The sequence below is a fragment of the Pelodiscus sinensis genome, chromosome 3 (assembly GCF_052426305.1).
Source record: "Pelodiscus sinensis isolate ZL-2025 chromosome 3, ASM5242630v1, whole genome shotgun sequence".
Taxonomy (NCBI): Eukaryota; Metazoa; Chordata; order Testudines; family Trionychidae; genus Pelodiscus; species Pelodiscus sinensis.
In genome coordinates this window covers 65903149-65928064 of record NC_143054.1, presented here as the reverse complement: position 1 = coordinate 65928064, position 24916 = coordinate 65903149, and the positions used below count along the sequence as shown (strand labels likewise).

Below are 24916 nucleotides of genomic sequence, written 5' to 3'. Positions count from 1 at the left end.
GCTTGTAGCCAAATAATTTAAGGACAAATACTGATAGCTAAAAAGATTCATTGACCGGTGATGACAGAGATTGAAGTGTCTGAATAAACACTGGAGATACAGTATTTTATGAAGCTCTGAAAAAATCCAAGGCCCACTATTTTATAGTGTGGCCTAAATGTAACTTCTGAAATATCCAAGGGAAAAGAAGCCATGTGATCTATAATACAGAAATGTAAATATTATGCTGAAGTTTTACATTATGTGTAAGATTAGTAGAGGTATTCAAGTTGCTTTGGGAAGAAAAAAAATTAAGTCGCTTTTACATAAGAGGATTATGAAAATTTTTACTTGCTATGCAGTTGCATGGGACTTACAATTTAAAGACAACTGGACTGGAAGCTCTGTTCACCACTTATATGCAGTACTTAAATACACAAGCTCTGATTTAAATTGGTATGTTTTCCAGAAAGTCCTGGACAAACACAGTTTCTCTGGTAAATCGCAGAACAAAGTACTTGGAGAACGTAAGAGTAGTTGTATATAATTTATTCCACTGACCATCAACATTAGGAAAAAACTTCCTATTCAAACATGTATCTGAAAGAATAATAATTATATTCCATTTTGCATAGCTGTTCTTTGCTTGATTATTTTAGTTTTGAAATCTAGTCTTTCAATGACATGATTTAGAAACAGAGGAAAGGGTTAGAGAGACTAATTATGTGAGACAAAGCATCAGTGCTAAGACTTTAAAAAAATGTTTATACAGGGATTTGATGCTATGTCTGAGAAAGTCTGCACTGGATTTTAAACCAATTTAAGCAAAATTTTGTGTGGATAGTTATTTTGGTTTAGCTTAAACAGCTTCTTATTAAAACTTAAGTTAAACCAAAATATAAAGGCCTGTCTATTAAGCCTTTTGTATTACCGTAATTGAATTGACTTAAGATATTCACACTTTTAAACAGGAACAGTTAGCCTGCAGACAAGTCCTAAGTTGAACTCCTAAGACCAAGCCCTTATTTTTAGAAGCATGCAGTTCTAATTAAGTTCTGTGGGAGAGGCTAGGAACTCAGCACCACTGGAAAATAAGGCTACCAATTTAGGCACCTACATTCACGTTTAGAATTTTGATTTTAGGCACCCTATTCTGGCTCAAGTGTACAGATTTATCCTCTCTGGTACGTGGCTTTCTCCTGAAAGTTTGTACTTTAGCTAGGGGACACAATTGCTTTTCAGCTTGTACAGACTTGAACATATGGCTTCTCCACAAAGTTTACCATGACAGGTTGACGTATTTAGAGTATTTTTAATAAGTGAACTTTTCTACATTTTTTACTGTGCAAAAGCATTCAACCAATTGTCTGTAACTGTGGATCAACCATTCAAATAGATTTAAAAAGCATATATCATTTTATAACATGCAATGTTACAACTACAAAGTTATTTTTCAGAGAAAAAAACTGGAAAGTAAGAAGGACATTTGGTTACCCTACACCGCTTAAAAAAAAATAAAGCCACAAGTCCATCTTCCACTAGCTAAGACAGGGTGGGGAACCAAAGGCCCAGGGTCCAGCTCTAGCTCCCAGCTTGCTTGGATCCGGCTCTCGAGGCTCCCGGCTCCCCACAGCAGTGAGGAGCCTGTGCTGGTGCTCCAGCCCCATGCATTCCCCCATCGGGTTGGAGCACACGATCTACTAGCCTGCCTCCCCCCCACACCACTCTGGTGTGCAAGGGAATGGAGGGGAGGGGAGGGCAGGGTTTTTCTCCTTCTCAGTCGGGAGCCACATCACGGTGAGGGTTTGTTTGGTTTTTTGGCTTCACATGTGTGCAGCTCCCGACTGACTTTTCTGTGGGGCAGCGGCCCCTGACTCCAAAAAGATTCCCCACCCTGGGCTAAGAAATCTGTCCTGCCTCCATTAGATTTCAAGTAGAATATTTATTCCATCAATGTAGAGGAATTTAGGTTTTAGTTTTGTTTAAAATTTTGCACATGTTGCCTCTGTGCCAGATTCTTTGTCTTCCTCTGTAAAGTGGCCTTCCTCTTTTAGCTTTATTTGTCTGAAGTCTTCTCTGACTTTTCCCAGCAGGTCTGGTTTGAAGACAACATCTAGTGCAGTCATGGCCAAAGCTTTTGCTGCACGTAGAGTGTAGAACTGTGCTTCCTGAGACCCTGTGGTAAAACAAAAAAACAACTTCAGGATAAAAGTCTAAATAGGAAAATGTGTTTGACAGCAAGCCACTCAAATAATTTAATACATTGGGAAATTAATTTTGAAAGACAAAAATCTCTGTGAAATCTAACTAAAACCTGTATTATTTGTTTTTACAGGAAGTCCTGCTTGTAGAAAAGTCCAAATATAAAATGCCTGGAAATGAATAGAGGAATCCAGCCTCTCTGACAGCGCCATATAATTCTATTTTTTTTAACCTGTAAGAGGAAGCTAGGTGGGAGGACTAGAGAAGGTTTATAATAAGCTTGACAATAAAGCAGAGTGCAATTAGTTTTTTAAAAATGCCCAAACACTTCATTAAACAAGTTAAGGTTGCTAAGTGATGCCTACCATCCTTCTAAAATGTGAGGTGACTAAACTTCTACTCTTCAGGTTTAATGTTACGGTACGTGCCATGTATGCAATGCAGCCTTAACTCTGCTGACTCAAGCGACAGCCAAACACATACACGCACTTTCCTTTCAGACACCACAGAATGGGTTGGAACCAGAACTAGCAATCTTAGATATTGTTTTGTTTAATAATCATGTAACTGCACCAAATCTTAGCAGTTACACAGTTATTCAATGGTCCCTGGGGGCAGGGCTGACAGCCAGTGTGTTTCCAGCCCCACTCCCAGGGAGCCCCCTTCCACACCAAGCTGCTGCCTCTGCTGTGGGGTGGCAGGCGGGAGCTGGTCTGTGAGGGGAGCCAGTTTAAAAAATCATGGAACTGGGGTATTGTACATAAAGGGCCCGTGGTTCCCAATAGAGCCAATCTGAAGGGTCAAAGTTTGGTTGGTGTGATTACCCACACCTTCTTGGAAATCCTGTCTGTGCTAACTTCCCTGAGTTCAGGTGTTAACTATTCATCTTGGACATCCGATTTGCCAACAAGGTGGCTAGATCTAGGCCCAATAGTGGTAAAGTCTGTATCGGGGGAGTAAATTCCAGCTCATGGATGAAACAGGGGAGTGACTTCTTGAGGTGTACCCTATTCTGGGATATATACGTAATTCAGAAGGACCAGGCTTGAAAAAGAGGAGATTGGAGGACTAGGAAGACTAAGATGTCCTTTGTGGTAGCCTGTGTCACAGTTCTTCCTGTAGTACAAGGCATCCGGGTTGTCAGTTCCATCAGATCCAGCGCCGTTGAAGATATAGTGATCAGTGTGTCCTTCAGGGATTGCATAAGTATTGCTAGAGAGAGGGAATCCTGTCTCAATCTATTCATTGGTATTGACAGTCGATAGTCCTTTGACTTATTAGAGGTTGCAGTTAATAGTGGGACCCATACCATCAGAGCTTTGCTCATGTGCTTTCCCTTAATGGTCAGGAGGCCAAGGCATACCTAAGTTCTTGGAACCTACAAACCAAGATTCATCCAAATTGGAAGGTGTTAAAAAAACAACAACAAAACCCACACCTTCTGCTGGATATTCATTTAGAAGAGAACCTGTTTTTAATACTCATGAGATGCTCAAAACAATGGGTCTTTTAAACTGAGTCAACTTTTGCTTGAAAGTTTATGCTCAAAGGGAGACTGCTTGTCTCCAGACGATCTAGAGGAGGGAACCTCCATGGCCTGGATTTGACTGGTGTAATTTTTCTTCCTCCATGATTGTACTTTCTCAATCTGAATTCCACTTCCCTCCTCCCCCACTAATATGGGATGGAATGACATATCCACTGCACTTGGCAAAGATTGGAGCCTCTGGAAGAGAGTAAATATAGTGCTACTGGTCGTCACTAAATGGGATGCAGCAAAGGCAGGAGAGTTTTCAAATCCCAGAATTCCAGGCAGAAGCCTAATCCTGAAAAGGGAGACAAATAGGGTCTCCGGGATAAGTAAAAATCTATCTATGCTAACAATAAAAATCACTAATGAGCTCTATTCAAATGAAGACAAACTGGATGCAAAGATTCTTTTAGTGTCCAAAGGTTTCTGACACAGGCCATGCAGCACGAAGAAGAAACTGAAGAGGCAGTTGGTCTGGTGGAGGGCAACAGGAGAACCAGAGCAAAGGTGGAGACCAATGGATGCTGTTTGCAATATTTTCCTGGCTTCCGACGTATGCATACCGATTGCGGAATACATACAGGGACCAGCACTTGAAGTCCAAGTTGTAGTTTGACAAAAGACTGGAATGGTTAAGGTGGCAATATGACAACATAGTGAGTCAGAACCAGAGTTTCCAGTCTGGTTTGAAAAGCCCAGCCAGCAACAGAAAGTTTAAAGTCATTTTAAGCTAGGGAACAACTATTTAGCTTATTATCCAGTCTTGATTTTTGGGATTTTTTTTTTTTTTTTAACAGCATAGTTCAACTCCTAAAATATTTACTGAATACATACCATTGCTATCTCCATAACTGTGGGATCACTGTTGTACCTAGAACTTTACAGGCTTACCATAAAAAGATTCAAATCTAGTGCCCTATTGCTTAGGATGGCTTCGCATCCTATCTGGGCCACAACAATCCCTTTTCTAAGCCCTGTTCTGGCCAATCTGATTTGTGGCAAAAGCGGGCAATTAATTTTCTGCATATCCAGCTCTGCCAAGTGTTCGTACTTTGATGGATTACTGTTGGTTCTATCTATTAGTCCTTTGGGCTCCTAATGGAGCATAGAGCCTCTACAGTCATTTAATTTATAGTAAATACTAACTGATGAAAACCAAATGTTTTATATACAGCCTCTTAGCAGTTACTTATATCTACATTAGTCTCAAAACAACTGCACAGATACTAGCAAACTAATTAATAGGTGGTCAATTTCCATTCTACAAAGCAACATTTGCTACTAATTTGCTTAAAACCAACATTTTTATAGGAGAGAAAGTAAAAACTGTATAAAACAAACTTTGAAGTAGGGATGTAAGTGACAAGTCGACTATCTGATAAGCATAATCTTATCGAATAGTTGACTAGTGATGTGACTAGTTGCTTCCCCCACCCCCGGCCTCAAATAGAAGCAGCAAGGAGGGGAGGGGAGAGAAACAGGAGCTGGTGCTGGGGGGGAACGGGCTTAAAAACTGGCTCCCCCCTGCATTGTGTCTGTGGGGGGCAGGAGAGGTAGAGGAACAACAGGAAACGGTATGAGCAAGGACTGAAGCAGTCTCTGCTCATGCTGCTTCTGCTGCAATTCTGCTTGTGAATTGTACAAAAGCCACAGGGATCCCTGTGGTGTTTCCTTTTGAAATGTACAAGAGCCCTGCTGGCTGAGATGGCTGCGGGAGCATGGGGCCAACTGGGGAGCCTTGGCAAGGCTCTTGCTGCAGTTCAAAGGCAGAGGTGCCCTTATAGACTAATCAAATAGACGACAGAAATCCCATCAACTATTCGATTAGTTAATCTAAATTTAACATCCCAACTTTAAAGCCACATTCAATCAAGTACTTACCCTAACGATCAAGTGCTAGCAAATATTCTTCTATATTTAAAATATCACCTATAAATTATTGCCCTGTTCCTGCAAAAGCTCTTACCTGCAGCTGTAGTATATAGCTCAGTATGGTTCAATGCATCTGTGCCAATGTAAAAATAGGGATGAATCCCAGGAACCACATATGTAACGTTTCCGAAGTCAGTGGAGCCTGGGAAGAGAAAGGAGGTTGCTCAATGAACAAGTCTAATAAGTGGTACAGTATATAAAAAAGCCTGGGATATGCACCTGAACTGTAATAAAATAGTACAGTATTCTTGTCTAGAATATTTCCGGTAATAAAGAGTCAATATCTACTTAATTTTGCACATCTATTCAATGGCAGACCACATGGAACAAATTCACTCAAATACAATGCCTCCTTACACTACAGATCAGGAGGTACAGAAATGTATAAGTTGCACCTCCCTGGTGTGTAACCCTCTGGACCTGCCTGGTCCCGAACCAGGGAATTTGTCAAACTGGGGAAATCAAGTCGGGGGGGGGGGGGGGAGAGGGGGGAGGAGGACCTGCTTTCCCTTGGCCAACCTGGGATTCTGCTTTTCCCCAGGAAGCTCCACAACCACCCAGGGCTCCGCTCTCCCTGGCAGGCTTTCCCCAGAGCTCCTCTTCCCCTCGCCTCACCCGTGGCTTCGATGTTACCCAGGGCTTTGTGCTTCCGCTGGTGGGCTCTGCTTTCTCCCCAATGGTTCTTCTGCCACTGCCTGGGGGCTCCACTACTGACTGGCAGCAATGCACTTCCCCCAGCACCATGTTGCCACCCAATGCTCCCTATGCCCCCACCCCCATCAGCTTTGCTGCCACCTGTGAGACTCTGACATTAAACAGTTGCTGTGTTTATTAACTGACAGAGACCTAACCTCAAAATGAGAAAAAACAAGAATTCCACTGTTACCTGATGAACCATTCAAAAAATAGTTGTCAGTAGTGAATTCCATTCCAAGCTCTTTTCCATTCTCTATATAGGAATTCTCTAGGCTCTTGTTCTGAAGCACATTATAGTAGTCATGCCTTCCACCTTTGATTTCCACCTCATCAAGAAAAGAGAAAAGTTAAATTTTCATATCATTTCAAGGCTACATTAAACCAAATGTCAGGTTTTTAAACAAATCAATGCTTCATTTACATTTTATATCACACAGAGATTAAGAGCAAAATTTAAGAGTATAATTTTCTTTTCAAAAGACGTGAGCATTTGACTGTCAGCATTTAGTTAATGCTGCCCTTGAACAAAAACAAAGTTGGAGGAATTGTGATAGTTTCGTACTAGGAAACAAAGTCCCCACAAATAAGAATCCTGGTGGAAAGCATCTTCAGACAACAGAAATTATCAAGGCCTGGTTTACACTAGAACATTAGCTCAATGCAAGTCTCCTAATGTTGATCTATTTCTGCATGTGCATGCTCATTTTCTCTGACCAAAATAAGCACCCCATTACAGCAACAGTAAAACCACCACCCTCTCCATCCTAAGCAGTGATGACCCATGGTCAATCTGCAGAGGTTGATGCAGCACAAGTATAAATATTGAGTGACCTACATTGATCCTAACAGTCCTCTGGCAGCTGATCCACAATGCCCTATTCCCTGCAACAGTGACCACTGTGGTCTCACAATTGTCAATTCCATTGTCCAAGAGACAGAGATCAGAAACCACAAACTCCATCAAAAACATCCCTGTTATTTTTTTAAAATGTTTTTTCCCCAATTCCCCAGTTTGGTGAGCTTATCTAGCAGCTCTCCCTTGTTGGGCAGCTAAACACAATCAATCATGTTGGCTCCATGCATTAGAAATCATCTCTTGTCTGCATCAGACAAGAGATATTGGAACTCCTAGGCCTGTGGAAAGAGAAGAGTGTGCAAGCACAGCTACAAATGAGATGTACTAAGGTGACCATCTAAGAAAAAACTGCTGAGGGAATGCTGACAAAAGGGTATGACAGAAAGCAGCAGCAGTAGGATGTAAAGGAACTGCACCAAGCAAGTCATGGGATCAGTGAGGACAACTGATCTTGTGCTAAGCCACAAACCTCTGGTTTTACATTGAGCTGTGTACCATATCTGACAGACCCCAAAAGCATTCTGCAGACCACCATGGGTACCTTGGAGAAGTCCAAGAGAGTGTCATCAGCCACAAGCCCGATGAAGAGGAAGGGACCTGAGATAAACAAAGGCATGCATTTTTCCTTGCGTTTAAAGATGGCACCCACCCCAACCTGAAGTTAAGACACAGGTATCGACTTTTCTTGTATTAGTAAAAGAAAGAAGAGACAATGATACAATAAACTGAGGTACAGCTGATATCTGCTTTTCTTTCCCCTGTATGCAGAAGCACCATGCAGAGCAGTTTGATTAATACATAAGGACTGTCCCTTGCCTCTTCCTGAGAATCTGTATGGAACTTTCATGGAGATACTCCACAATAGTGTCTCAAAGATTTCTAGGAATGGTAACCTTATTTCCTTTCCTGCAGAACACTTTCCCGTGCCACTCCATGAGTTTGGCTGCCACCATTGCAACAAACAGGACAGTAGTGTACAGAGACAGGCAGCTACAGGATGCCAAGAGCATTTGTGCTGTGTGTGCTTTTGCTACACTCAGGAATGAGACTTCAACTAAAACCATCACTGACTTGGGAAATATTCAGTGTCATTGCTCTCTACTCTTACCCAAGCAAAAGGGACTGAAATTATATTGTCCCTGAGTATTCCTTCCCACCTCCTAGAAGGCTATACTCATCATAGCTGGGATTAGATAACAGGGCTATGCAGAAATGTTCCAAAGCTAAAATGTCAATATGTATGTCTTACTAAAAGTTTTAATGCAAAAAAAAGGGAAAGGAGTTTTGAAATTTCTCTCTTTTTGTTGTAAGGGTATATCCAATAAGGATATTAAGTATCGACTAATTAAATAGTTGATGCATTTTGCATCAACTATTTGATTAGTTGATAGGGCACCTCCCCCTTTGAAAAGTGGAGGTGCCGCGTGGAGCCTAGGGTCAGCGGGGGAGTCTCCAGCTGACCCCAGGCTCCATGCAACACTACCGCTTTGAAATGCCATGAGAAGCCTGAACATCATGCTCCCTGCAGCCTTTCAAAGTGGCAGCACTGTATAGAGCCTGGGATCAGCTGGAGAGTCCCCAGCTAATCCCAGGCTCCACTTGGTGTTGCCCCTTTGAAACACCACGTGCAGCCTGGAGACCCCCCAGCTGGCTCAGTGTTTCAAAGCAGCAGTGCTGCATGGAGCCCAGGATCTGGCCCCAGGTTTCAAGCAGTGCTGCCGCTTTGAATTATCCCCTCTACTCCCTCTGACCTTGCTTCCTCTATCTGATAGAAGCAGCAAGGGGGCGGAGGGGGAAGCGACTAGTTGACTGTCCTGTTGACTATCCAATAAGCATTTGCTTATCGGATAGTCAACTAATCATTCACATCCCTAATATCCAATGAAACATCTGTTTTATCAGTAGCTGCTGCTAAAACACCCACAAAACACCTGATCCTGATGATGAAGAGAAAGAAAGGACACACTGAGCAGCAGAGTGCAAACAAAGAGCCTGGAGAGTCAGCCTGGCAGACAGCACCCAGAAGGAAAGAGTGGACAGGAGAAAGGCTCAGGACAAGCACAGGGAATAGACCATAATGGTCTTTTCAGGCAATACACCCAGTAGCTACAGACACCAATTGACAAAAAAATGTCAGACTTTCTGCCCTTTGCAGTCCTTGGCAAACTCCATAGTAGTAGTTCCTACATCCTCCAGCATTTCACAGGATAGCAACCTCACCACCACCACTCTATGCTGGGAAATGAGAAAAAAAAAAACTATCCCTTCATACACAATAACTGTGGTTCTCGCAGGTCGGCATACATGTAAGCTACAATAGATGTCTGGAAGCAGGAAATATTTATTTTTCAGTGCACAGTTTTAAAATTCCGCTCTTAGAAGTTTGTATTGAATTTGCCTGTTTCTCTGCATTGTTTTTGGTCTTTCTGTTCAGAAAAACTATTTTTGGACATCAAATTATTGTTATTAGTTCACAACAAATCTCAGAATGCATAGCAGTAATCAAAGAACCCATTGCTCGTAAACGTAGGGCACCACAGAACTTATAGATTCAGAAAACCACCCAGACATTAATTAAAAAAATAGGGCAAGTACAACACAATTTCTAACAATCCTCAAAGCTTCAGGGCCAGAACAGTACTGTGGCTGACCATTAAAATGTTCTTTCAAAGCCTTCCTCAGACACACATAGGGATGTTAAATTTAAAATGAACTAACTAATCAAATAGTCGATGGGATTTCCATTGACTATTCGATTAGTCTATAAGGGCGCCTCTGCCATTGAACTGTAGCAAGAGCCCTGCTGGACTCTTGCTACAGCTACAGTTCAAAAACAGGAGCCCCGCAGGGAGCAGGGGCTTCCTTTTGAAATGTACAAGAGCCCCAAGCCCGTGCTCCCCTGCTGCGCCTCAGCCTTTGAAACAGCCTTTGTACTTTCCAAAAGGAAGCCCCAAAGGGAGCGCGGGGCCAGTGGAGCACTCCCACTGGCCCCATGCTCCCTGTGGCGCCTGAGCCTTTGAAATGTACAAGAGCCCTGGTGGGCCTCTTGTACATTTCAAAAGGAAGCCCCGGTGTGAGCACGGGCCAGCAGAGGAGTCCCCACTGGCCCCACGCTCCTTATGGGGCTCTTGTAGATTTCAAAAGCAGAATCGCAGCAGAAGTGGTGCAAGTGGAGACTACTTCAGTACTGGAGTAGAAGAACTGGAGTTCTTCAAGATGTGTCCCCGTGGGTGCTCCACGTAGGTGTCAGTGCCACTGTACACATGGCCCAGAGATCTTAAGTAGCAGTCCCCCAGCACCTGCTGCGCTATTGTGCAATCGCTCAGTTTAGCATTCTCCGGTGGCCATTCCCTCCGTTCCTTTTCCACGCCAGACTCTCTCAGTCCTGAGCAGAGGGGAGTTTGGGTGTGGAGCACCGACAGGAACACATCTTAAAGAACTGCAGTTATTGCACAAGGTGAGTAACCTTCCTTTCTTCTTCAAGGGTCCCCTTGGGTGCTCTGCTTAGGTGACTATTCAGTAGTATTCCTGCTTAGCAGTGGGTGCTCTGTGTTGCAGGGCTGGATGTTGGACAGTATGGTACGTCCAAAGCTAGTGTGAGTCCTGAAGGGACTGAATAGCGTACGGTGGTGCAAAGGTATTGGGTGAAGCCCATGTTACCGCTCTGCAAATGATGTCTATTCAAAGGCCCTTAAGAAATGCAGTTGTGGTAGATACTGCTCTGGTGGAGTGTTGGTGGCGGTCTGTGTTTCTGGAAGTAAGCCAATTGTATGCATGTAGAAATCCATTTGGATATTCGTTGTTTGGAAACAGGTTGCCCTCTGGACCTATCTGCACAAGACACGAATAGTCTGGGAGTATGTCAAAAGTCTCTTGTGTGTTCAAGGTAAAAGGCTAATGCTCTGCATACATCCAGCGTGTGCAACACTGCCTGATTGCTGTCCCTATGTGGTTTTGGGAAGAACACAGGTAAGTGTATTGTTCATTTCAGTGGACCAAGGTAGGCATCTTGGGAAGGAATTTCGGGTGGGTTCTAAGGACAACTGTGTCTTTGTGGAACACCAAGTACAGCGGGTCCATCATGAGTGCCACTATCTCTCCCACTCTCTTAGCTGATGTTATCACTATGAGAAAAGCTACTTTCATTGACAGGTGGAGTAATGAGCAAGTTGCGAGCAGCTCAAAAGGCCGTCTCATGAATGAGTCCAGCACAAGATTCAAGTGTCATGATGGTACTGGGTCTCTATGTGGTGGATAAAGGTTCCATATCCCTTTCCAGAATCTCTTCACACACAGGTGGGAAAAAATGGAATACCCCTGTACGGGTGGGTGTATCAGATATAGCTGTGAATGGTATGCAGTATCTGGTTCGTATTATTGTTAGGACCTATTGGTCTGAGGTGATGGTCTTCCATGCTGCATAGAATTCTGCGAATCTGTTTCCAAAGGTCTGTTTCCCTAGATCTGCCTGCCCTGGAGAATTGAAGGCTACTTTATCCTCAATCTACACCTCAAATTTGCTGATGGGAGTTGGACCCCCGGGTTGAGGATGTTTGTTCATTTGATTGTCTTCAACTAGACTGTCTCTCACGTCTCTTGTTATCATAGGGCCTCTGTTGTTGGTTATACCCTGTTGTTCTGAACCTTTGATTATATTGTTTGTCTTGTTTCTTCCTGGATCCAGGCAGCTGAATCCTTAACGTACGAAGTGTCACCCTGGAGTCTTTAAGGGTGTGGAGAGATGAATTCATTGCCTCAGTAAAGATTTTCTCTCCCTCAAATGGAAAGTCTTCGATGTTTGATTGTACCTTGTTGGGAAACCTGGACAGTTGCAGTCATGACATTCTCCTCAGCACTACAGAGTTTGCCATAGACCTGGCTGCTGTATCTGCTGTGTCCAACACTGCTTGTAGCGCTGTGCAGGAGATCAGACAGCCTTCTGTCACATTTGATTCAAATTGTTCCTTTATCTCTTCTGGTAGATACTGAATAAAGAAATTGAAGGTTTTGAAGGTCTGGTGTGACTATTTTGCTAACAGAGCTATGTAATTAGTAATTCTGAGTTGAAGGGAGACTGACGAGTATGCCTTCTCCCCCATAGCATCCATCCTCTATCTCCTTGTCATGATTCTGCGCTGTGGAGTACTGCTGCTGTTGCTTCCCCCGATTGGCAGATTTGACAACCAACACATTCAGTGCAGGGTGTTAGAATAGGAATTCTACCCCCATAGGTGTTACATGGTTTTTCGTTGAAGTTGACGGTACTGATGCCGGGGTCTTCCATATGGCCTTAGCCAGGTCCATTAAGGCCAATTTGGTGTGCTGAGGTAAGTTAAATATGCTGGTAAGCTTGTGTTTCTTCTGCATTACATCTGGGAATTGTATATCTAGAATGTCCACTACCCTGCAGAATAGGTCTTAAAACTTTCTATAGTCATAATCTCTTATTGGTGATGTAGGTGGACTGTAGTCGTCCATCTTGGAGCATGATGTATTAGGAAGGATAAGGAAATCTTGTGTTGCTCCCACCATCAATGACTTGCTGTCATGGCTGCCTGGGCTGTAGTCAACTGATCCCCGCATGTTTGCATCAGCTGACTGAGCACTTGGTACCTGGAGGGTTTGTTGTAGTTGTTGATTCTGTAGGGTGCCCATGGGTCCCAATAGGACCACTGTGGTGGGAGCAGTGGGGTTACCTATTGTGCCATCTGCCAATTCTGGTGTTGCTGTTGCTCTGTTGCAGCGTATTGAGTGACTCTGTGCTGGCCCCTTGTTTCCTTCTTGTCATCATCGCTAAATCTCGCTGATATTAGTGATGCTGGTGTGGAATAGTATGGAACCTCTAGACGTGGTGTGACGTTGGTACCAAATAATGGTGAGCATGATACTGACTGTACTGCAAGATCCGTCTCGGTACCAGGGGTAGCACTGCCATCACTATAAAGCCTGCCATTGCTAGATGCATCTGTGTATTCAGCGCTCTGGAGCGCACTGGTACCAACGGTACTGTGAGTTTGTGCGTGGCATTCCGCTGCTTTGCAGTCTGCCCGCTTTTTTATCTGCTACTAGTACCAACTTCTCCTGAGGTACCGCAGGCTTGTTCTGAGGAGAGTTCAAAGCTTGGCCAGCAGCTCTATGCTTCACTTTGAGATCACTGACTCTTTTTGAGCAGGATCCCTTAACCTGCACCACTAGATTTTTCACTAGTCAAGACTGTTTTGTTTTGTTTTTTTAACTTGGGCAAAATGATGAGAATACTTACTTATATGCATAAGACTGGGGAAAGCTTTAGTTGAAACAAAAAATCTGTATGTAGAATTATAGCAATTAAATGTTGTGCCTCACCAACAACATTTTTCAGCACTAGCGGATTAGAACTTACAGATCTAAATTTTAGGTTGCTTTAAAAAAAGGTAAGTGTCATACAAATCATAAAGACTTAAACTCCTACTTTGGCCTAATTTAAAAATTATAAAAATAAGTGAATCATCTCTAGAGTTCTTACTTTGCATTTTGTAGCCAAAGCTGCAGCTCTGAAGCAATTTTCAGCTCTCTCTGTCAGAATGGCGAGGTCCTTCAGCGAAGGGGCACGCAAGTAAAATTCTAGCTCAGTGTAAGAAGGGATGATATTAGGTTTCACACCACCATTTTTTATTATACCTACAGAAGAGAAAAGTCCAATTTTTAAATGTTGCAAAGAATTAATCTTACATACTCTTCTTTTTGAAGCTCCTTATTTATAGCTGAACACATAAAACAAGTTATTAGAGATCATGCATCAACTGAGCACTGAGAATGCACACTATTTAAAACTTTTTGTATTTGGACCCAATTCTTTCCCCCTTGCAGTCAGTTCAACAGAAAGAATATCACGTGTACAAGGTGAGTGATGTAAAATCTTTAATTAGACTAAACTTTTGTTGGGGAAAGAGAGCGTGCATGATATATTGTGAAAGCTTACAGACTTTTAAAGTTTGTATCATGGCATTCTTTCGGACACATCTCATTTATTCATCTTGAGTTCACACACAAAGAGCCAAAGTAGTATTTAAAATTCTCTATATTCACTGATCCACAGTTTAGAATGTTTACAATCTTGTTAACACTGGGACAAGAAGAGAAAATTAAAATAATGGCTATGAGACAAGTTCACAAATCAAATGTAAGCACTTAGTTTAAATATAGCTAAATAATTCTCCTGAGTTTAAATTACACAAGCATACATCATGATTTTCACATTCCTCATAGGTACAGGAACAGTGGTAGTATTAAGTTAATCTTTTAAAAAACAGCATCCTTACCTATGTTACAAATACTTCCTTGGAATCAAAAATTTGAAGGGGGTTTTGAAACTTTGTTTTATGCTATGTGTTCCTATTTTGCTTTGCTAGTTTGGACAAAGAAAAATTCAGTTGGGTTCTGGTCAACTTCAACTTCTTCTCTTTTAATACGCTGCCATTAAATTTGAATTTATTGAAAAAATAATTGGTATTTGCTGTCTCAAAGGGGAAAACCAGCTCACTAGTATCCTCATTGAGTCTTGCCATTCTTTGGAAACATTTCCATTGGTCTTAAATTTTGTAAAATCTCATTTTCTTATAAAGCCCAAGTTTGGAGCCAAGTCTGAACAAAACAAAAAAGTGTTCCTTCATACTAATGGTTACTAGTCCATCATGTCCAGATATGGAAACAGAAAAAGCAGGCTACTGAATTAAGTACTTTCTTTTTATGTGTTCTACATGCTTTATTCTGCAACATTAGAAATCTTTCCACAATAGCTAGCTATTTTTTGTTATCACAACTTCAGTGGGAAGAGACCTGTTACCATCCCATACCTGCCAATTATAGTTGGCATGAGTTATAGCTCCAACCAAAGCCAAGAAACCAACTTAATGTTAGTACACTTGAAATTCAAGGCTTTGAAACAAGAATAATGGATGGATTCCAGCAAACATTATTTTGGAGAAACAAGGAACTGGCAAATAGGCAATCAAGCAGACTGTGCAATGCACATTACTACAATATGTACTTTTCCAAAGAAAGAAAAGTAAGGACAAAAATAGTTCAAAGATATGCTGTAACAACTGGAAAAAGCCTCAGAACAGAACACTGATTTTCCAAGTACCTTTGGCAAGCTAACAACATTTTTAATATATTCAGTTTGAGAAAGAAAAAATAAGCCTTCTTGGAAACCTGGCCGTAAGCCTCCACCTTTCCATGAAAGTTAAACTTTTGAAGTATTGCTAAAGAGAGGTCTCAAGATGTACTTCTGTTTCCATGAATCAGAGGTCTAAAATATATTTCAATACCAGAGGACAGTTTTACAAGCTCAGGTTCCTTAGGAAGTTACAGCTGCTGCCTCAACACAGTGATAAGATGCTTGTATCTGTCAAAGGAAGCTTTTATTGCTTATGTTAGATCTTGATCCAGATGGTCAAGTTTCCCCCAAAAATGCTATTTCCAGTTTACAAAGCAATTTAATGATTACAGCTATACCAACAGAAGATCTTCATAATAAGTGTCTCTGTTCTTTGATAATTTAGCAGCTATGAAGTGCTATATTAACAGTTCATGTAAATATTAAATCTGCACTGTGTCTCTCATTTGTGCAAAGGAGGGTGGGGAAAGGAGAGAGTACTTATGACTTTAGGCCATACTACCCTTTGATTGGTATGCATTCAACCATTCATACTAAATGTTGACAGTTCCTTACAAAAGGAACTTCTACAGTATTTAGATGAAAAAATTATTTCAATTTACTTTTCCAGTTTAAAGTAACAATACAATATTTAGGATTTTTTTTTCAGTCAGTAGCCAAACAGCCAGAAGCCTTACTTGGTGGACATAAGATTGAATGAAGCTCTCTCACCATGAACTCTCCAGGTTGGTTTCATTTGCTGTCTTAAAACTGACATATTGTTGTATGCAAGAACAGCAGCGTCTAATGCATTTATTCCTTCCCAAGGATAAGCAGCAGCATGAGAAGCTTTTCCATAGTATTTCACAGTCACACTAGGAAATAAAAGCCATGACTTATTTGTTTTTTGTTCACTTTTAAAAAACTAAAAATCACCCAATAATATTGGAGTCACCCAATAATGATTACAATTTTATATCAATGTTTTTGAAGCACAAGATTAAGATGCTATTTACCAGGCATTAAGCTGCTGGGAAGCTAAACCATCTTTCATCATTTTCATACTCAAAACATAGATCCTGAAAGAGGGTTAGAAGTCAAATTTGTCCTTTCCCTCCCCAAACTCTGCCAACACTCCAAAGTTGAAAACAAAATAGACAATGCACTACATGCATTTTAAAAGCTTAACAGATTTGAAGTAAAAAGAGCAATATCCTGCTATACAAATTGCTATCCACTTTTTGTCACCTAAAGTCTTATTACACACCTAACGATTTAACAGAAGCCATGATATAGGCCAGTGGTCTCCAACCTTTTTACACCCAAGATCACTTTTTAAGTCTCAGAACAGGCAAAGATCTACTGCCCCGCCCCTTCCTTGAAGCCCCGCCTACATTACATGAGGAAATCTAATGTAAATGTACTGCGCAGATGTGCAGTTCAGAGAGGGCTGAAGAGCTACTCTTAGAGCCCCTGAGATCTACCGGTAGATCGTGATCTACTGGTTGGTGACCACGGATATAGGCTAACAAAGCCTCTTACCTCCCCTTCAGAAACTGGTAGCATTTCCTGAGCATCAGTAAAATGAGCCAGAGAAGAAAATTAGATTTGAAGCAGGATGTAATAGTATAGTCGATTAACCGATAAGCAAAAGCTTATAGGTTAATGCTATAGACTATACACATTCCCTTCACCCCCAGAAAGGGGCTGCTGCCACCCCATGCTGCTGCCTCTGTATCAGAGGCAGCAGCACGGACCAACAAGCAGCCAGGAGAGCTGGTTTTTAAACGGGTTCCCCTCGTGGACCAGCTCCCACCTGGTACTCCATGCTGCTGCTGCCTGATACAGGGGCAGCAACATGGAGTGGAAGGGGGCTCCTAGCTGCCAGCCCTGTGCCCAGGGATTATAGAATATTCACGTAACCTATAAGAATTAATGAGGTTAACTGACTATTCAACTGACCAATATTAACATCCCTAGATGAAATTACATGAAAAATTGTTAGAGAAATCGGTTGTGATTTTTCTGCTTCCCTTCTTCTATATGTGACTTATAAGAATATGCAGCTAGAGAAGATAATAGAAGTTGGAAATTCAGGTAAGTAGAGATTTTTTGCACATTGTTAAGGCAATTTTCAACAGGATCAACATGTCTACGCTGCAACCTAAGGTGTGATTGTACTTTTAATCTAGCTTACTTGGATAAGAATAGCATGGAAGCCGCTACAGATGCATCATCATGACTATTTTAGCCATGTAAGCTAGATTAAAGCTAGCACAGGCATGCCTACTTGAGATGCAATCACATCAACTGCAGTGTGAACACAGTCTAAAGGTTAAAGTGCTGGTCACCAACACAATAAGATACATTGTACAAATAACAATTTACTTTCAAGTCCCTTTTTGAAAATATCAGATCTATGCTTCTAAATTCTTGCCTATTAATAGCAAGATTTTTCCTTAGTTTTCAATAGCAAGAACTGATTGTGCTCTTGAACGCATTTAATTTAGTCGTAAAGACCAAAAAAATCTGTAAATTAAAGAAAAACATATTTAGACATTCAAGAAATACAGAGTTAAGGATGAAGATAAAGAAAACACTTGTCCATGGGATAAAAATGTGTAAAGCCTCTTAACTATTAGCCATCTATTTTCCTTTGACATCAGTTTTCATTAAAGCCTTGACATTTGAAGTCTTTTAAGTTTGGAGAGGAAACACTGAATACATGCAACATTAAATATGTGCACCAGATTATTGGTTTTTATAATATGCACCACATGAACATATATGGCTGTATGATACTCTGTAGTAGCTATTCTTTGTGTATACTTCCTATAGTTTAATTATAATCTTTTATAAGGCTCAGATAACACAAAAAACATTCACTGTTTAATGACACTTGTCTATCAGTGGTACTTAATAGGGATGTAAAAGGTTAATCTTAATAGGTGAGGCTTACCAGTTCTATTTAACCAGTAAGGGCTCGAGCAACAGCCCACCCACCCCAGGCAGAAGGCTGCTCTAGCCCCACAGGGACCACCAAAAAAGCCCCAGTCTAGACAGGGCCAAATGGCGGGGAAGCCTCCTCTTTCGGTGGAGTCCTTATGCCTTGTGAAACAAGGCATGCAGGGCTCCCCAAAAGAGTGTTTGCTCTTCCACTTTTTTTCAAGGAAGAACAATCCCGCATCCCCCCCCCCCCCAGCAGCCTAGACACTGCCTTAGATGCATGAAATGGAAGCCCTACCTGTGACGCACCTGGACCTGCCATGGACAGGGGCTCCTCCAGGTGGCTGGCGCAGCCTCAGTCCACAATAGGCCCTGTGGGGACGGGCCAGCCTCCTGCCCATGCTAGGTGGAGAGCTGCTCCAGCCCCGACTGGTTAACCGGAACCGGTAAGCATCACCCGTTAAGGTGATGCTTACTGGTTAAGCTTTCACATTGCTAATTCTGATGGTGTAAAGTTTGAATTCCAGCTCAGAAGTTTCGACCTGCAGTCTGTTTTGAAGGTTTTTTTTCCCCCACTCAGGTATGGCAACTTTGAAGTGTTCCTGTGTATGCAGGGAGGTTAAAATGTTCTCCTACTGGTAACTAAAGTCAATATAGCCACTATACACTTCAAATTAGGATAGTCTAGTGATCATTAACAGGATATCTTGTTAATCATCTCCCAGCCCCCCCCTTGCAGGAAAGACCTGAGTAAAAGGCTTGCCTGGTTAGGACTAAGAACCTTTAGCAGCAGATTTTGCCTGCAGCCATTACCAGGGGTGGGCTTAAAGCCAGGAGGCTGCCACTGGTGGCGGGCCATGCCAAAGGGTCAAGCCAAAGGACGCTGCCCTTTGGGAGAGACCGAGGGCAAGGGCATGCGTTGTGGTAGTTTATGTGATATAGTATAATTTTTTAGTGTGTGTTTGTGCATGCTGGTGAGAGCAGCACACTTATTTGTCTGGTGGCCTATTCAGTTCCTGGTGAGAGGAGGGAAGAGTTCTTGGTGAGAGGAAATTTCCCTTACCTGCCCACACTGAAGGTCAAGGAAGGGTTGTGTTTGTGTTTCTTTTTCATTATGTGTTGTGGCACAGATGGCGTGGCTAAGGGGGAGGATTCAGATGGCATTGTGGCAGTTGTGGCAGGTAGGGGAAAATATGGCAGTAAGATCAGGATGGGCCAGTTACAGGGAATGAGGTTAAACAGTTATGTGCTATTCCTTGTTCTAGTTCTGTTCCCAGCCTCCATGACTCTGGGAACCTTAACACCTGGCCATCAGCCCTGAGGGTGCTGCTGCTGAATGCCAAGTCGGTATCCCACAAGACAGCTATCATCCATGATTTAATCCTGGATAAAGTGGCCAACGTGGCTTTTATCACTGAGACCTGACTAGGAGTGGAGGGAAATATTGCTCTCTCCCAATTGTGCTTGACTGGGTTCTTGGTTCAGCACCAGCTGTGGCTTCATGGTTGGGGAGGTGCAGTGGCAATTGTCTATCGGGATACCATTACAGGGCCTTCATCCAACAAAGTGTTAGATTCAAGTGTTTGTACTTGATGTTGGGTGGCCAGGAGAGGTTGCGTGTTCTCTTTGTATACTGTCCACACTACTGTATGGCAGATGCTCTGCTCGAGCTGGCCAAGGTGGTCTTGGACGCGGCATTGAGGAGCCCAAGGCTTCTGGTCTTGGAGGACTTTAATATTCACACCAAGGCTGTCCTGTGTGGTCCAGTTTGAGCTGTTATGGATACTATGACAACCCTAGGATTATCCCAAGAAATAACTGCACCCACGCATGTTGCGGGTCATACACTCGATCTGGTCTTTTGCACAAAGGGTATTAGAGTTCTTGAGATAAGGGATGTGATTTCGCTCCCTTTGTCATGGACCAATCACTATGGGTACATCTAGACTACATGCCTCTGGTGACAGAGGCATGTAGATTAGACTGCGCGGCATAGGAAAATGAAGCAGCGATTTAAATAATCGCTGCTTCATTTAAAATTAAATGGTTGCCACACTGAGCCTATCAGCTGTTTGTCGGCTCAGCGCAGTAGTCTGGACGCTCCACGGTCGACATCAAAGGCATTTGTTGACCTCTCAGGTATACCTCCAATCATGGTTGGGGGTGGGGAAGCAGAGAAGAGTCATGGCCCTTCTAAGGCAGCCCAGGGCCATTTCAAAAATTTCTAAGGTGGCCCCCAGCAAAAAATTATTACCTACCCCACCCTAGTTGGTATATGGAATATTGATGTAGCCCAGGCAGTTGACATGATTGCTCCTAAGCAGCCTCTTTAGGCTTACTGAGCCAAGTTTGTTCCCTGGTTTTCTGTGGAGTTGATGGTGGCAAAATGATGTGTATGATGGCTAGAATGCTGCTGTAGGAGAACTAGAGCCTAGACCAATTGATTGTGGGTTAGAGCTGAATTGCGAGCCTACTGTATAGCCATCCTGCAGCAAAGAAAAGCTACATTTCCACCAGTATTACACCCACACAATGCCATCCAACAGAACTGTTTCAAGTGGTATGGGGTCTTTTTCTATCTGGCAATCGTGACAAAATGGAGCTGCTGTTGGCTGCCCACTGTGATTTGTTTGTGAAGCACTTTGCAGAATAAGATTGCTCGCATCCAGTCTGATTTGGACTCTGGCCGCTATGTAAGTAGGGTACAGAGTGTGTTGAGTGCACCACCAAATCATTTTTGTTTGGAATAGAATCAGCTGTTGCAGACCAAGGATGTGGACAAGGTGCTTGGAGGAGTGCAACTGACCACATGCTCACTCGACCCCTACCTTTCATGGCTTATTAAATCTAGTGGGGAAGGGATGACTGGTTGGGACCCAGGGATTAATATGTCTTTTAGATCTGGTACAGTTCCCACCGCCTTCAAAGAAGCGGTGATAAAACCGCTATTTAAGAAGCCATCCCTGGACCCACATGATTTGAATAACGATTGCCCCGTTGCTAATAACCCCTTCTTGGGTAAAGAACTGGAACAGGTAGTGGCATTGCAACTCCAAGCTTTCTTGGAAGAAAGAGACTTGGTTCCATTTCAGTCTTGCTTTAGGCCAGGTTTTGGGACTGAAACTGCCTTGGTTGCTGTGGTAGATGACCAATGCCGAGAAATAGATAGGGGGAGCGTGTCCCTATTGATACTCTTGGACCTCTCAGCGGCTTTTGATACCATCGACCATGGCATCACTCTGGAAGGCCTAGCGGAGTTGGGTATTGGAGGCACTGTTTTACAGTGGTTCCAGTCCTACCTGTTGGGATGCTTTCAAAAGGTGGAGCTAAGGGGGCTGCTAATCGATCCAGTGGCAATTGTGCAAAGGGGTCCTGCAAGGTTCCATCTTGTCCCCTAGGCGGTTTAACATCTACATGGTCGTAAGGTGCCATCAATATGAACATGACACCCAACTATTTCCCTGTGACATTAGAACCAGATGTGGCAGTGACCAATTTAAATCTGTGTCTGGAGGCTGTGATGGACTGGATGAAGTCAAACAAGCTGAAGTTGAATCCAGATAAGACTAAGGTCCTGTGGATCAGGAGGCCATCTATTCAGGAATGTGGCATAGTACCTGTTCTAGAGGGGGTCAAGTTACTCCTGAAAAAACAGGTACGCAGCTTGGGAGTCCTGCTGGACTCTTCCTTAACATTTGAGAACCAAATTTCTTCGGTGGCCAGGAGTGCTTTTGGGCAGCTTCAGCTGATCCACTAGCTGCGACACTTCCTTAATAAGCATGCCATGGTCACAGTGATCCATGCTCTTGTTACATCCTGATTGGATTATTGTAACACACTTTATGTGGGGCTGCCTCTGAAGAGCCTTTGGAAACTTCAACTGGTCCAGAATGCAGCTGCTTGAGTTTTAATGAATATTTGTTACAGGGAGCACATTATGTTAGTGCTCCGGCAGCTGCATTGGCTTCTGCTATGTTTCTGGGCACAATTTACAGTCTTAGTTATGAACTACAAAGCCCTAAAAGGGTTAGGTCCAGAGTATCTGAAGGACCATCTTCTCCCATACGAACCAGCCCAGGGATTGAGGTCAGTTGGGGAGGCACTGCTCAGTGCTCCTCCACTTATGGAGATAAGATTAACATCTATGCAGAGCAGGGCCTTCTCAGCTTTTGCTCTCAGGCTGTGGAATTCTCTCCTTGGGGATATTTGCATAGCGCCAACATTAGCATTGCTTCAGCGTCAGGATAAAGTCACCCTTTTTACTTGTGCTTTTATTGGTGTTTGAGTTTGTATGTCCATCCTCTCAAGAAGTCTTAGCAAGTTTTCTGTCCTTCTGGGGTCTCGTATTTTAATTTTATTATATATTGTGTTTTAAACATTTTGTAAGCCGCTTCAAATATTTTAAATAGAGAGGCAGGGTAAAAATATTTAAAATAAATAAATAATAAATAAATGCTTTATTGACAAGCATAGCACCAGTTTCAGGATTCGCAATATAAAAGATCATAGATAAGGCATTCAAATTATCTTAACTTTGTTCTTTATCACTACTCAGCAAAATCCAATTAGGTGGCAGCCTGGCATGCTTGTAAATGTGGAGGACTTTTATAAATTAAGGTTAAACTTAATTTCTAACTGATTTGTTTTCATACAAAGTTCAAGGAAGCAGATCTGAAACATGGAGAAAGAATCAAGTTACAGAATCTTGTACAGAAAGGAAGCCTATTGAAGTATTGGACAAAAGGGTTACTTGAAGTCAGTTATGTAGGCTGAGTATATTGTATATTTATGACCTAAACCTTTCAGCTACCAGCTGAACTCCCTGGCCTCTCCTTTGCCATTTATGTGAGATGAAGTAAGTTCCTAGAGTTCTCAGCATCCAGTAACACCCCTACTGCAGTGGAACTTGATTGCCTCAAGAGAATAGAAGTTTGGCTCATGTACAAGGAAAAGGAGAAACTTTTTTCCAGAGATATTATGGACACCAATTTGAGACTATATGAATGAATATACAAGGAACAGAGGTACGAGATTGAAGGTGGAGGTGAAAAGGACATAGAATATACCAGGAATATGTTAAGAACTCTGGCTGCCTGTCAGTAACTGATATTAGTTACCACATGAACAGTTTTTTCTTGCCCAAGAAGAGGATTGCATATCCACAGAGAAGAAGAGAGGTTTGTTTTGTTTAGGGTTGTATTTTTAATCTATGAAGCAGATGTCCTCATCAGTCATGTGTACCACAAACCCACTGGAGCCAGACCATTCCATTCTGAGGCTCCAAGTAACAAACAAAAACAACCTTCTCCAGTGTATTTTTTTCTTCCAATTCAGAAATGGAGTATGAAATAAATCTCACTAAGATTTATGGGTGTACTTCGTTTGAAGTTTCAACAGCAACCCATTTGAAATAAGACATAGCAAAGACATAAGAGTCTTCAAGGTGATCCTCACTTAATCCTCTCCCCCATCTCAGAAAACAATTTGTAAAAATTAATTCAAATGTAAGCAAAAAAATATAACTTGTGGCCAGAAGACATTAATTGGAATGTAAGTTAGCACTGAGGCTCTTCGGGGCTACTGACAGGCAGAAAAGAAGCCTCAAATGTGGAGGTAAATGCATTTCAAGTGTCTTAAAATCTGCACTGCTATAAACCCCAAAACAGAAATCCCTGGGGCAAAAGACATCATTAACAACCTAGGTTTCCTAATGAACCTTATAACAAAAACATTTGTTCGATGACTGAAACTTATTGACAGCCTTTCAGACAAGGCAAACATTAAGCCTCAACAATCCTATCATAATTTTCCAAATATATGATATGAAGTAAATGAGGATAGATGTGACTTTTGCAATGGATAGCTTAGGATAGTGCCCAGATCTGACTGTATCCTATTCTCTAATTCAGAGGTGGGCAATAATTTTTGTTGGGAGAGTAGACTTTGGAAGTGGTCAAGGGCTCTACTTTTCTGTGGCCAGGGAGGTGCAGGTTCTAGCATGGCGGTTGGGCACAGAATGGCACATGGGGTAAGAGATTGGGGTGCAAGACACGGCATGATATATGAGAGAGAGTTTGGGTGAAGGAGGAAGTTGAGACCTGGGTCAGGGAATTAGGGTGTAGGGTCAGGGAAGAGGTATGGGTGCAGGAGAAAATTCTGGATTGGAGGAGCACTGTAGGAGGGGGTACAGCATCTGGGAGGGAATTGTGACCTAGGGCAGGGGGTGCAGATGGGGAGGAGGGTGTTGGGTTGCAGGAGGGGTGCCAGAGGCAGGTTTTGGCTGGGAGGCACTTACCTAAGCATCTCCCAGCCAGCAGCCCTGCAGCACCCACAAGGCAGCCTAGGCTCCCTACCTGCTGCAGCCCCAGACCACTTGAAAATGCAGGTTGTTCCCTCCATGTGGCTCTCTGCTCCAGAAAGATGGAGAGGCTTGCACTGTCCCCCATCCCTGGGCCAATAGCTCAGCTCCTATTGGCCAGTTGTTTCTGGCCAATAGGAGCTGAGGATTGGGCTGGAGACCAAAGATCACTCGAAGGCTCCAGAGCAGCGTTTCCCAGCCTTTTTGATACTGGGGACTAGTAAACCCATTCACAAACTTTTGGCAAACTGGTAACATTTTATTTGCATATTCATTATG

The 24916-nt window shown here is 42.6% G+C and overlaps 1 protein-coding gene across 1 annotated transcript in view; it reads right to left on the bottom strand.

Moving 5' to 3' along the window:
• Positions 1-512: 512 nt before the first annotated feature.
• Positions 513-24916, bottom strand: part of PM20D2 (peptidase M20 domain containing 2) — a 34025-nt gene continuing 9621 nt past the window's right edge. Inside the window, exons 3-7 of the mRNA XM_075923875.2 lie at positions 16066-16208; positions 13702-13856; positions 6531-6666; positions 5679-5786; positions 513-2155 (exon numbers count right to left, since the gene is read on the bottom strand). Of these exons, the coding sequence (XP_075779990.2) occupies positions 1962-2155; positions 5679-5786; positions 6531-6666; positions 13702-13856; positions 16066-16208 (736 nt within the window). The 3' untranslated portion in view covers positions 513-1961. The remainder of the gene's footprint in view (positions 2156-5678; positions 5787-6530; positions 6667-13701; positions 13857-16065; positions 16209-24916) is intronic.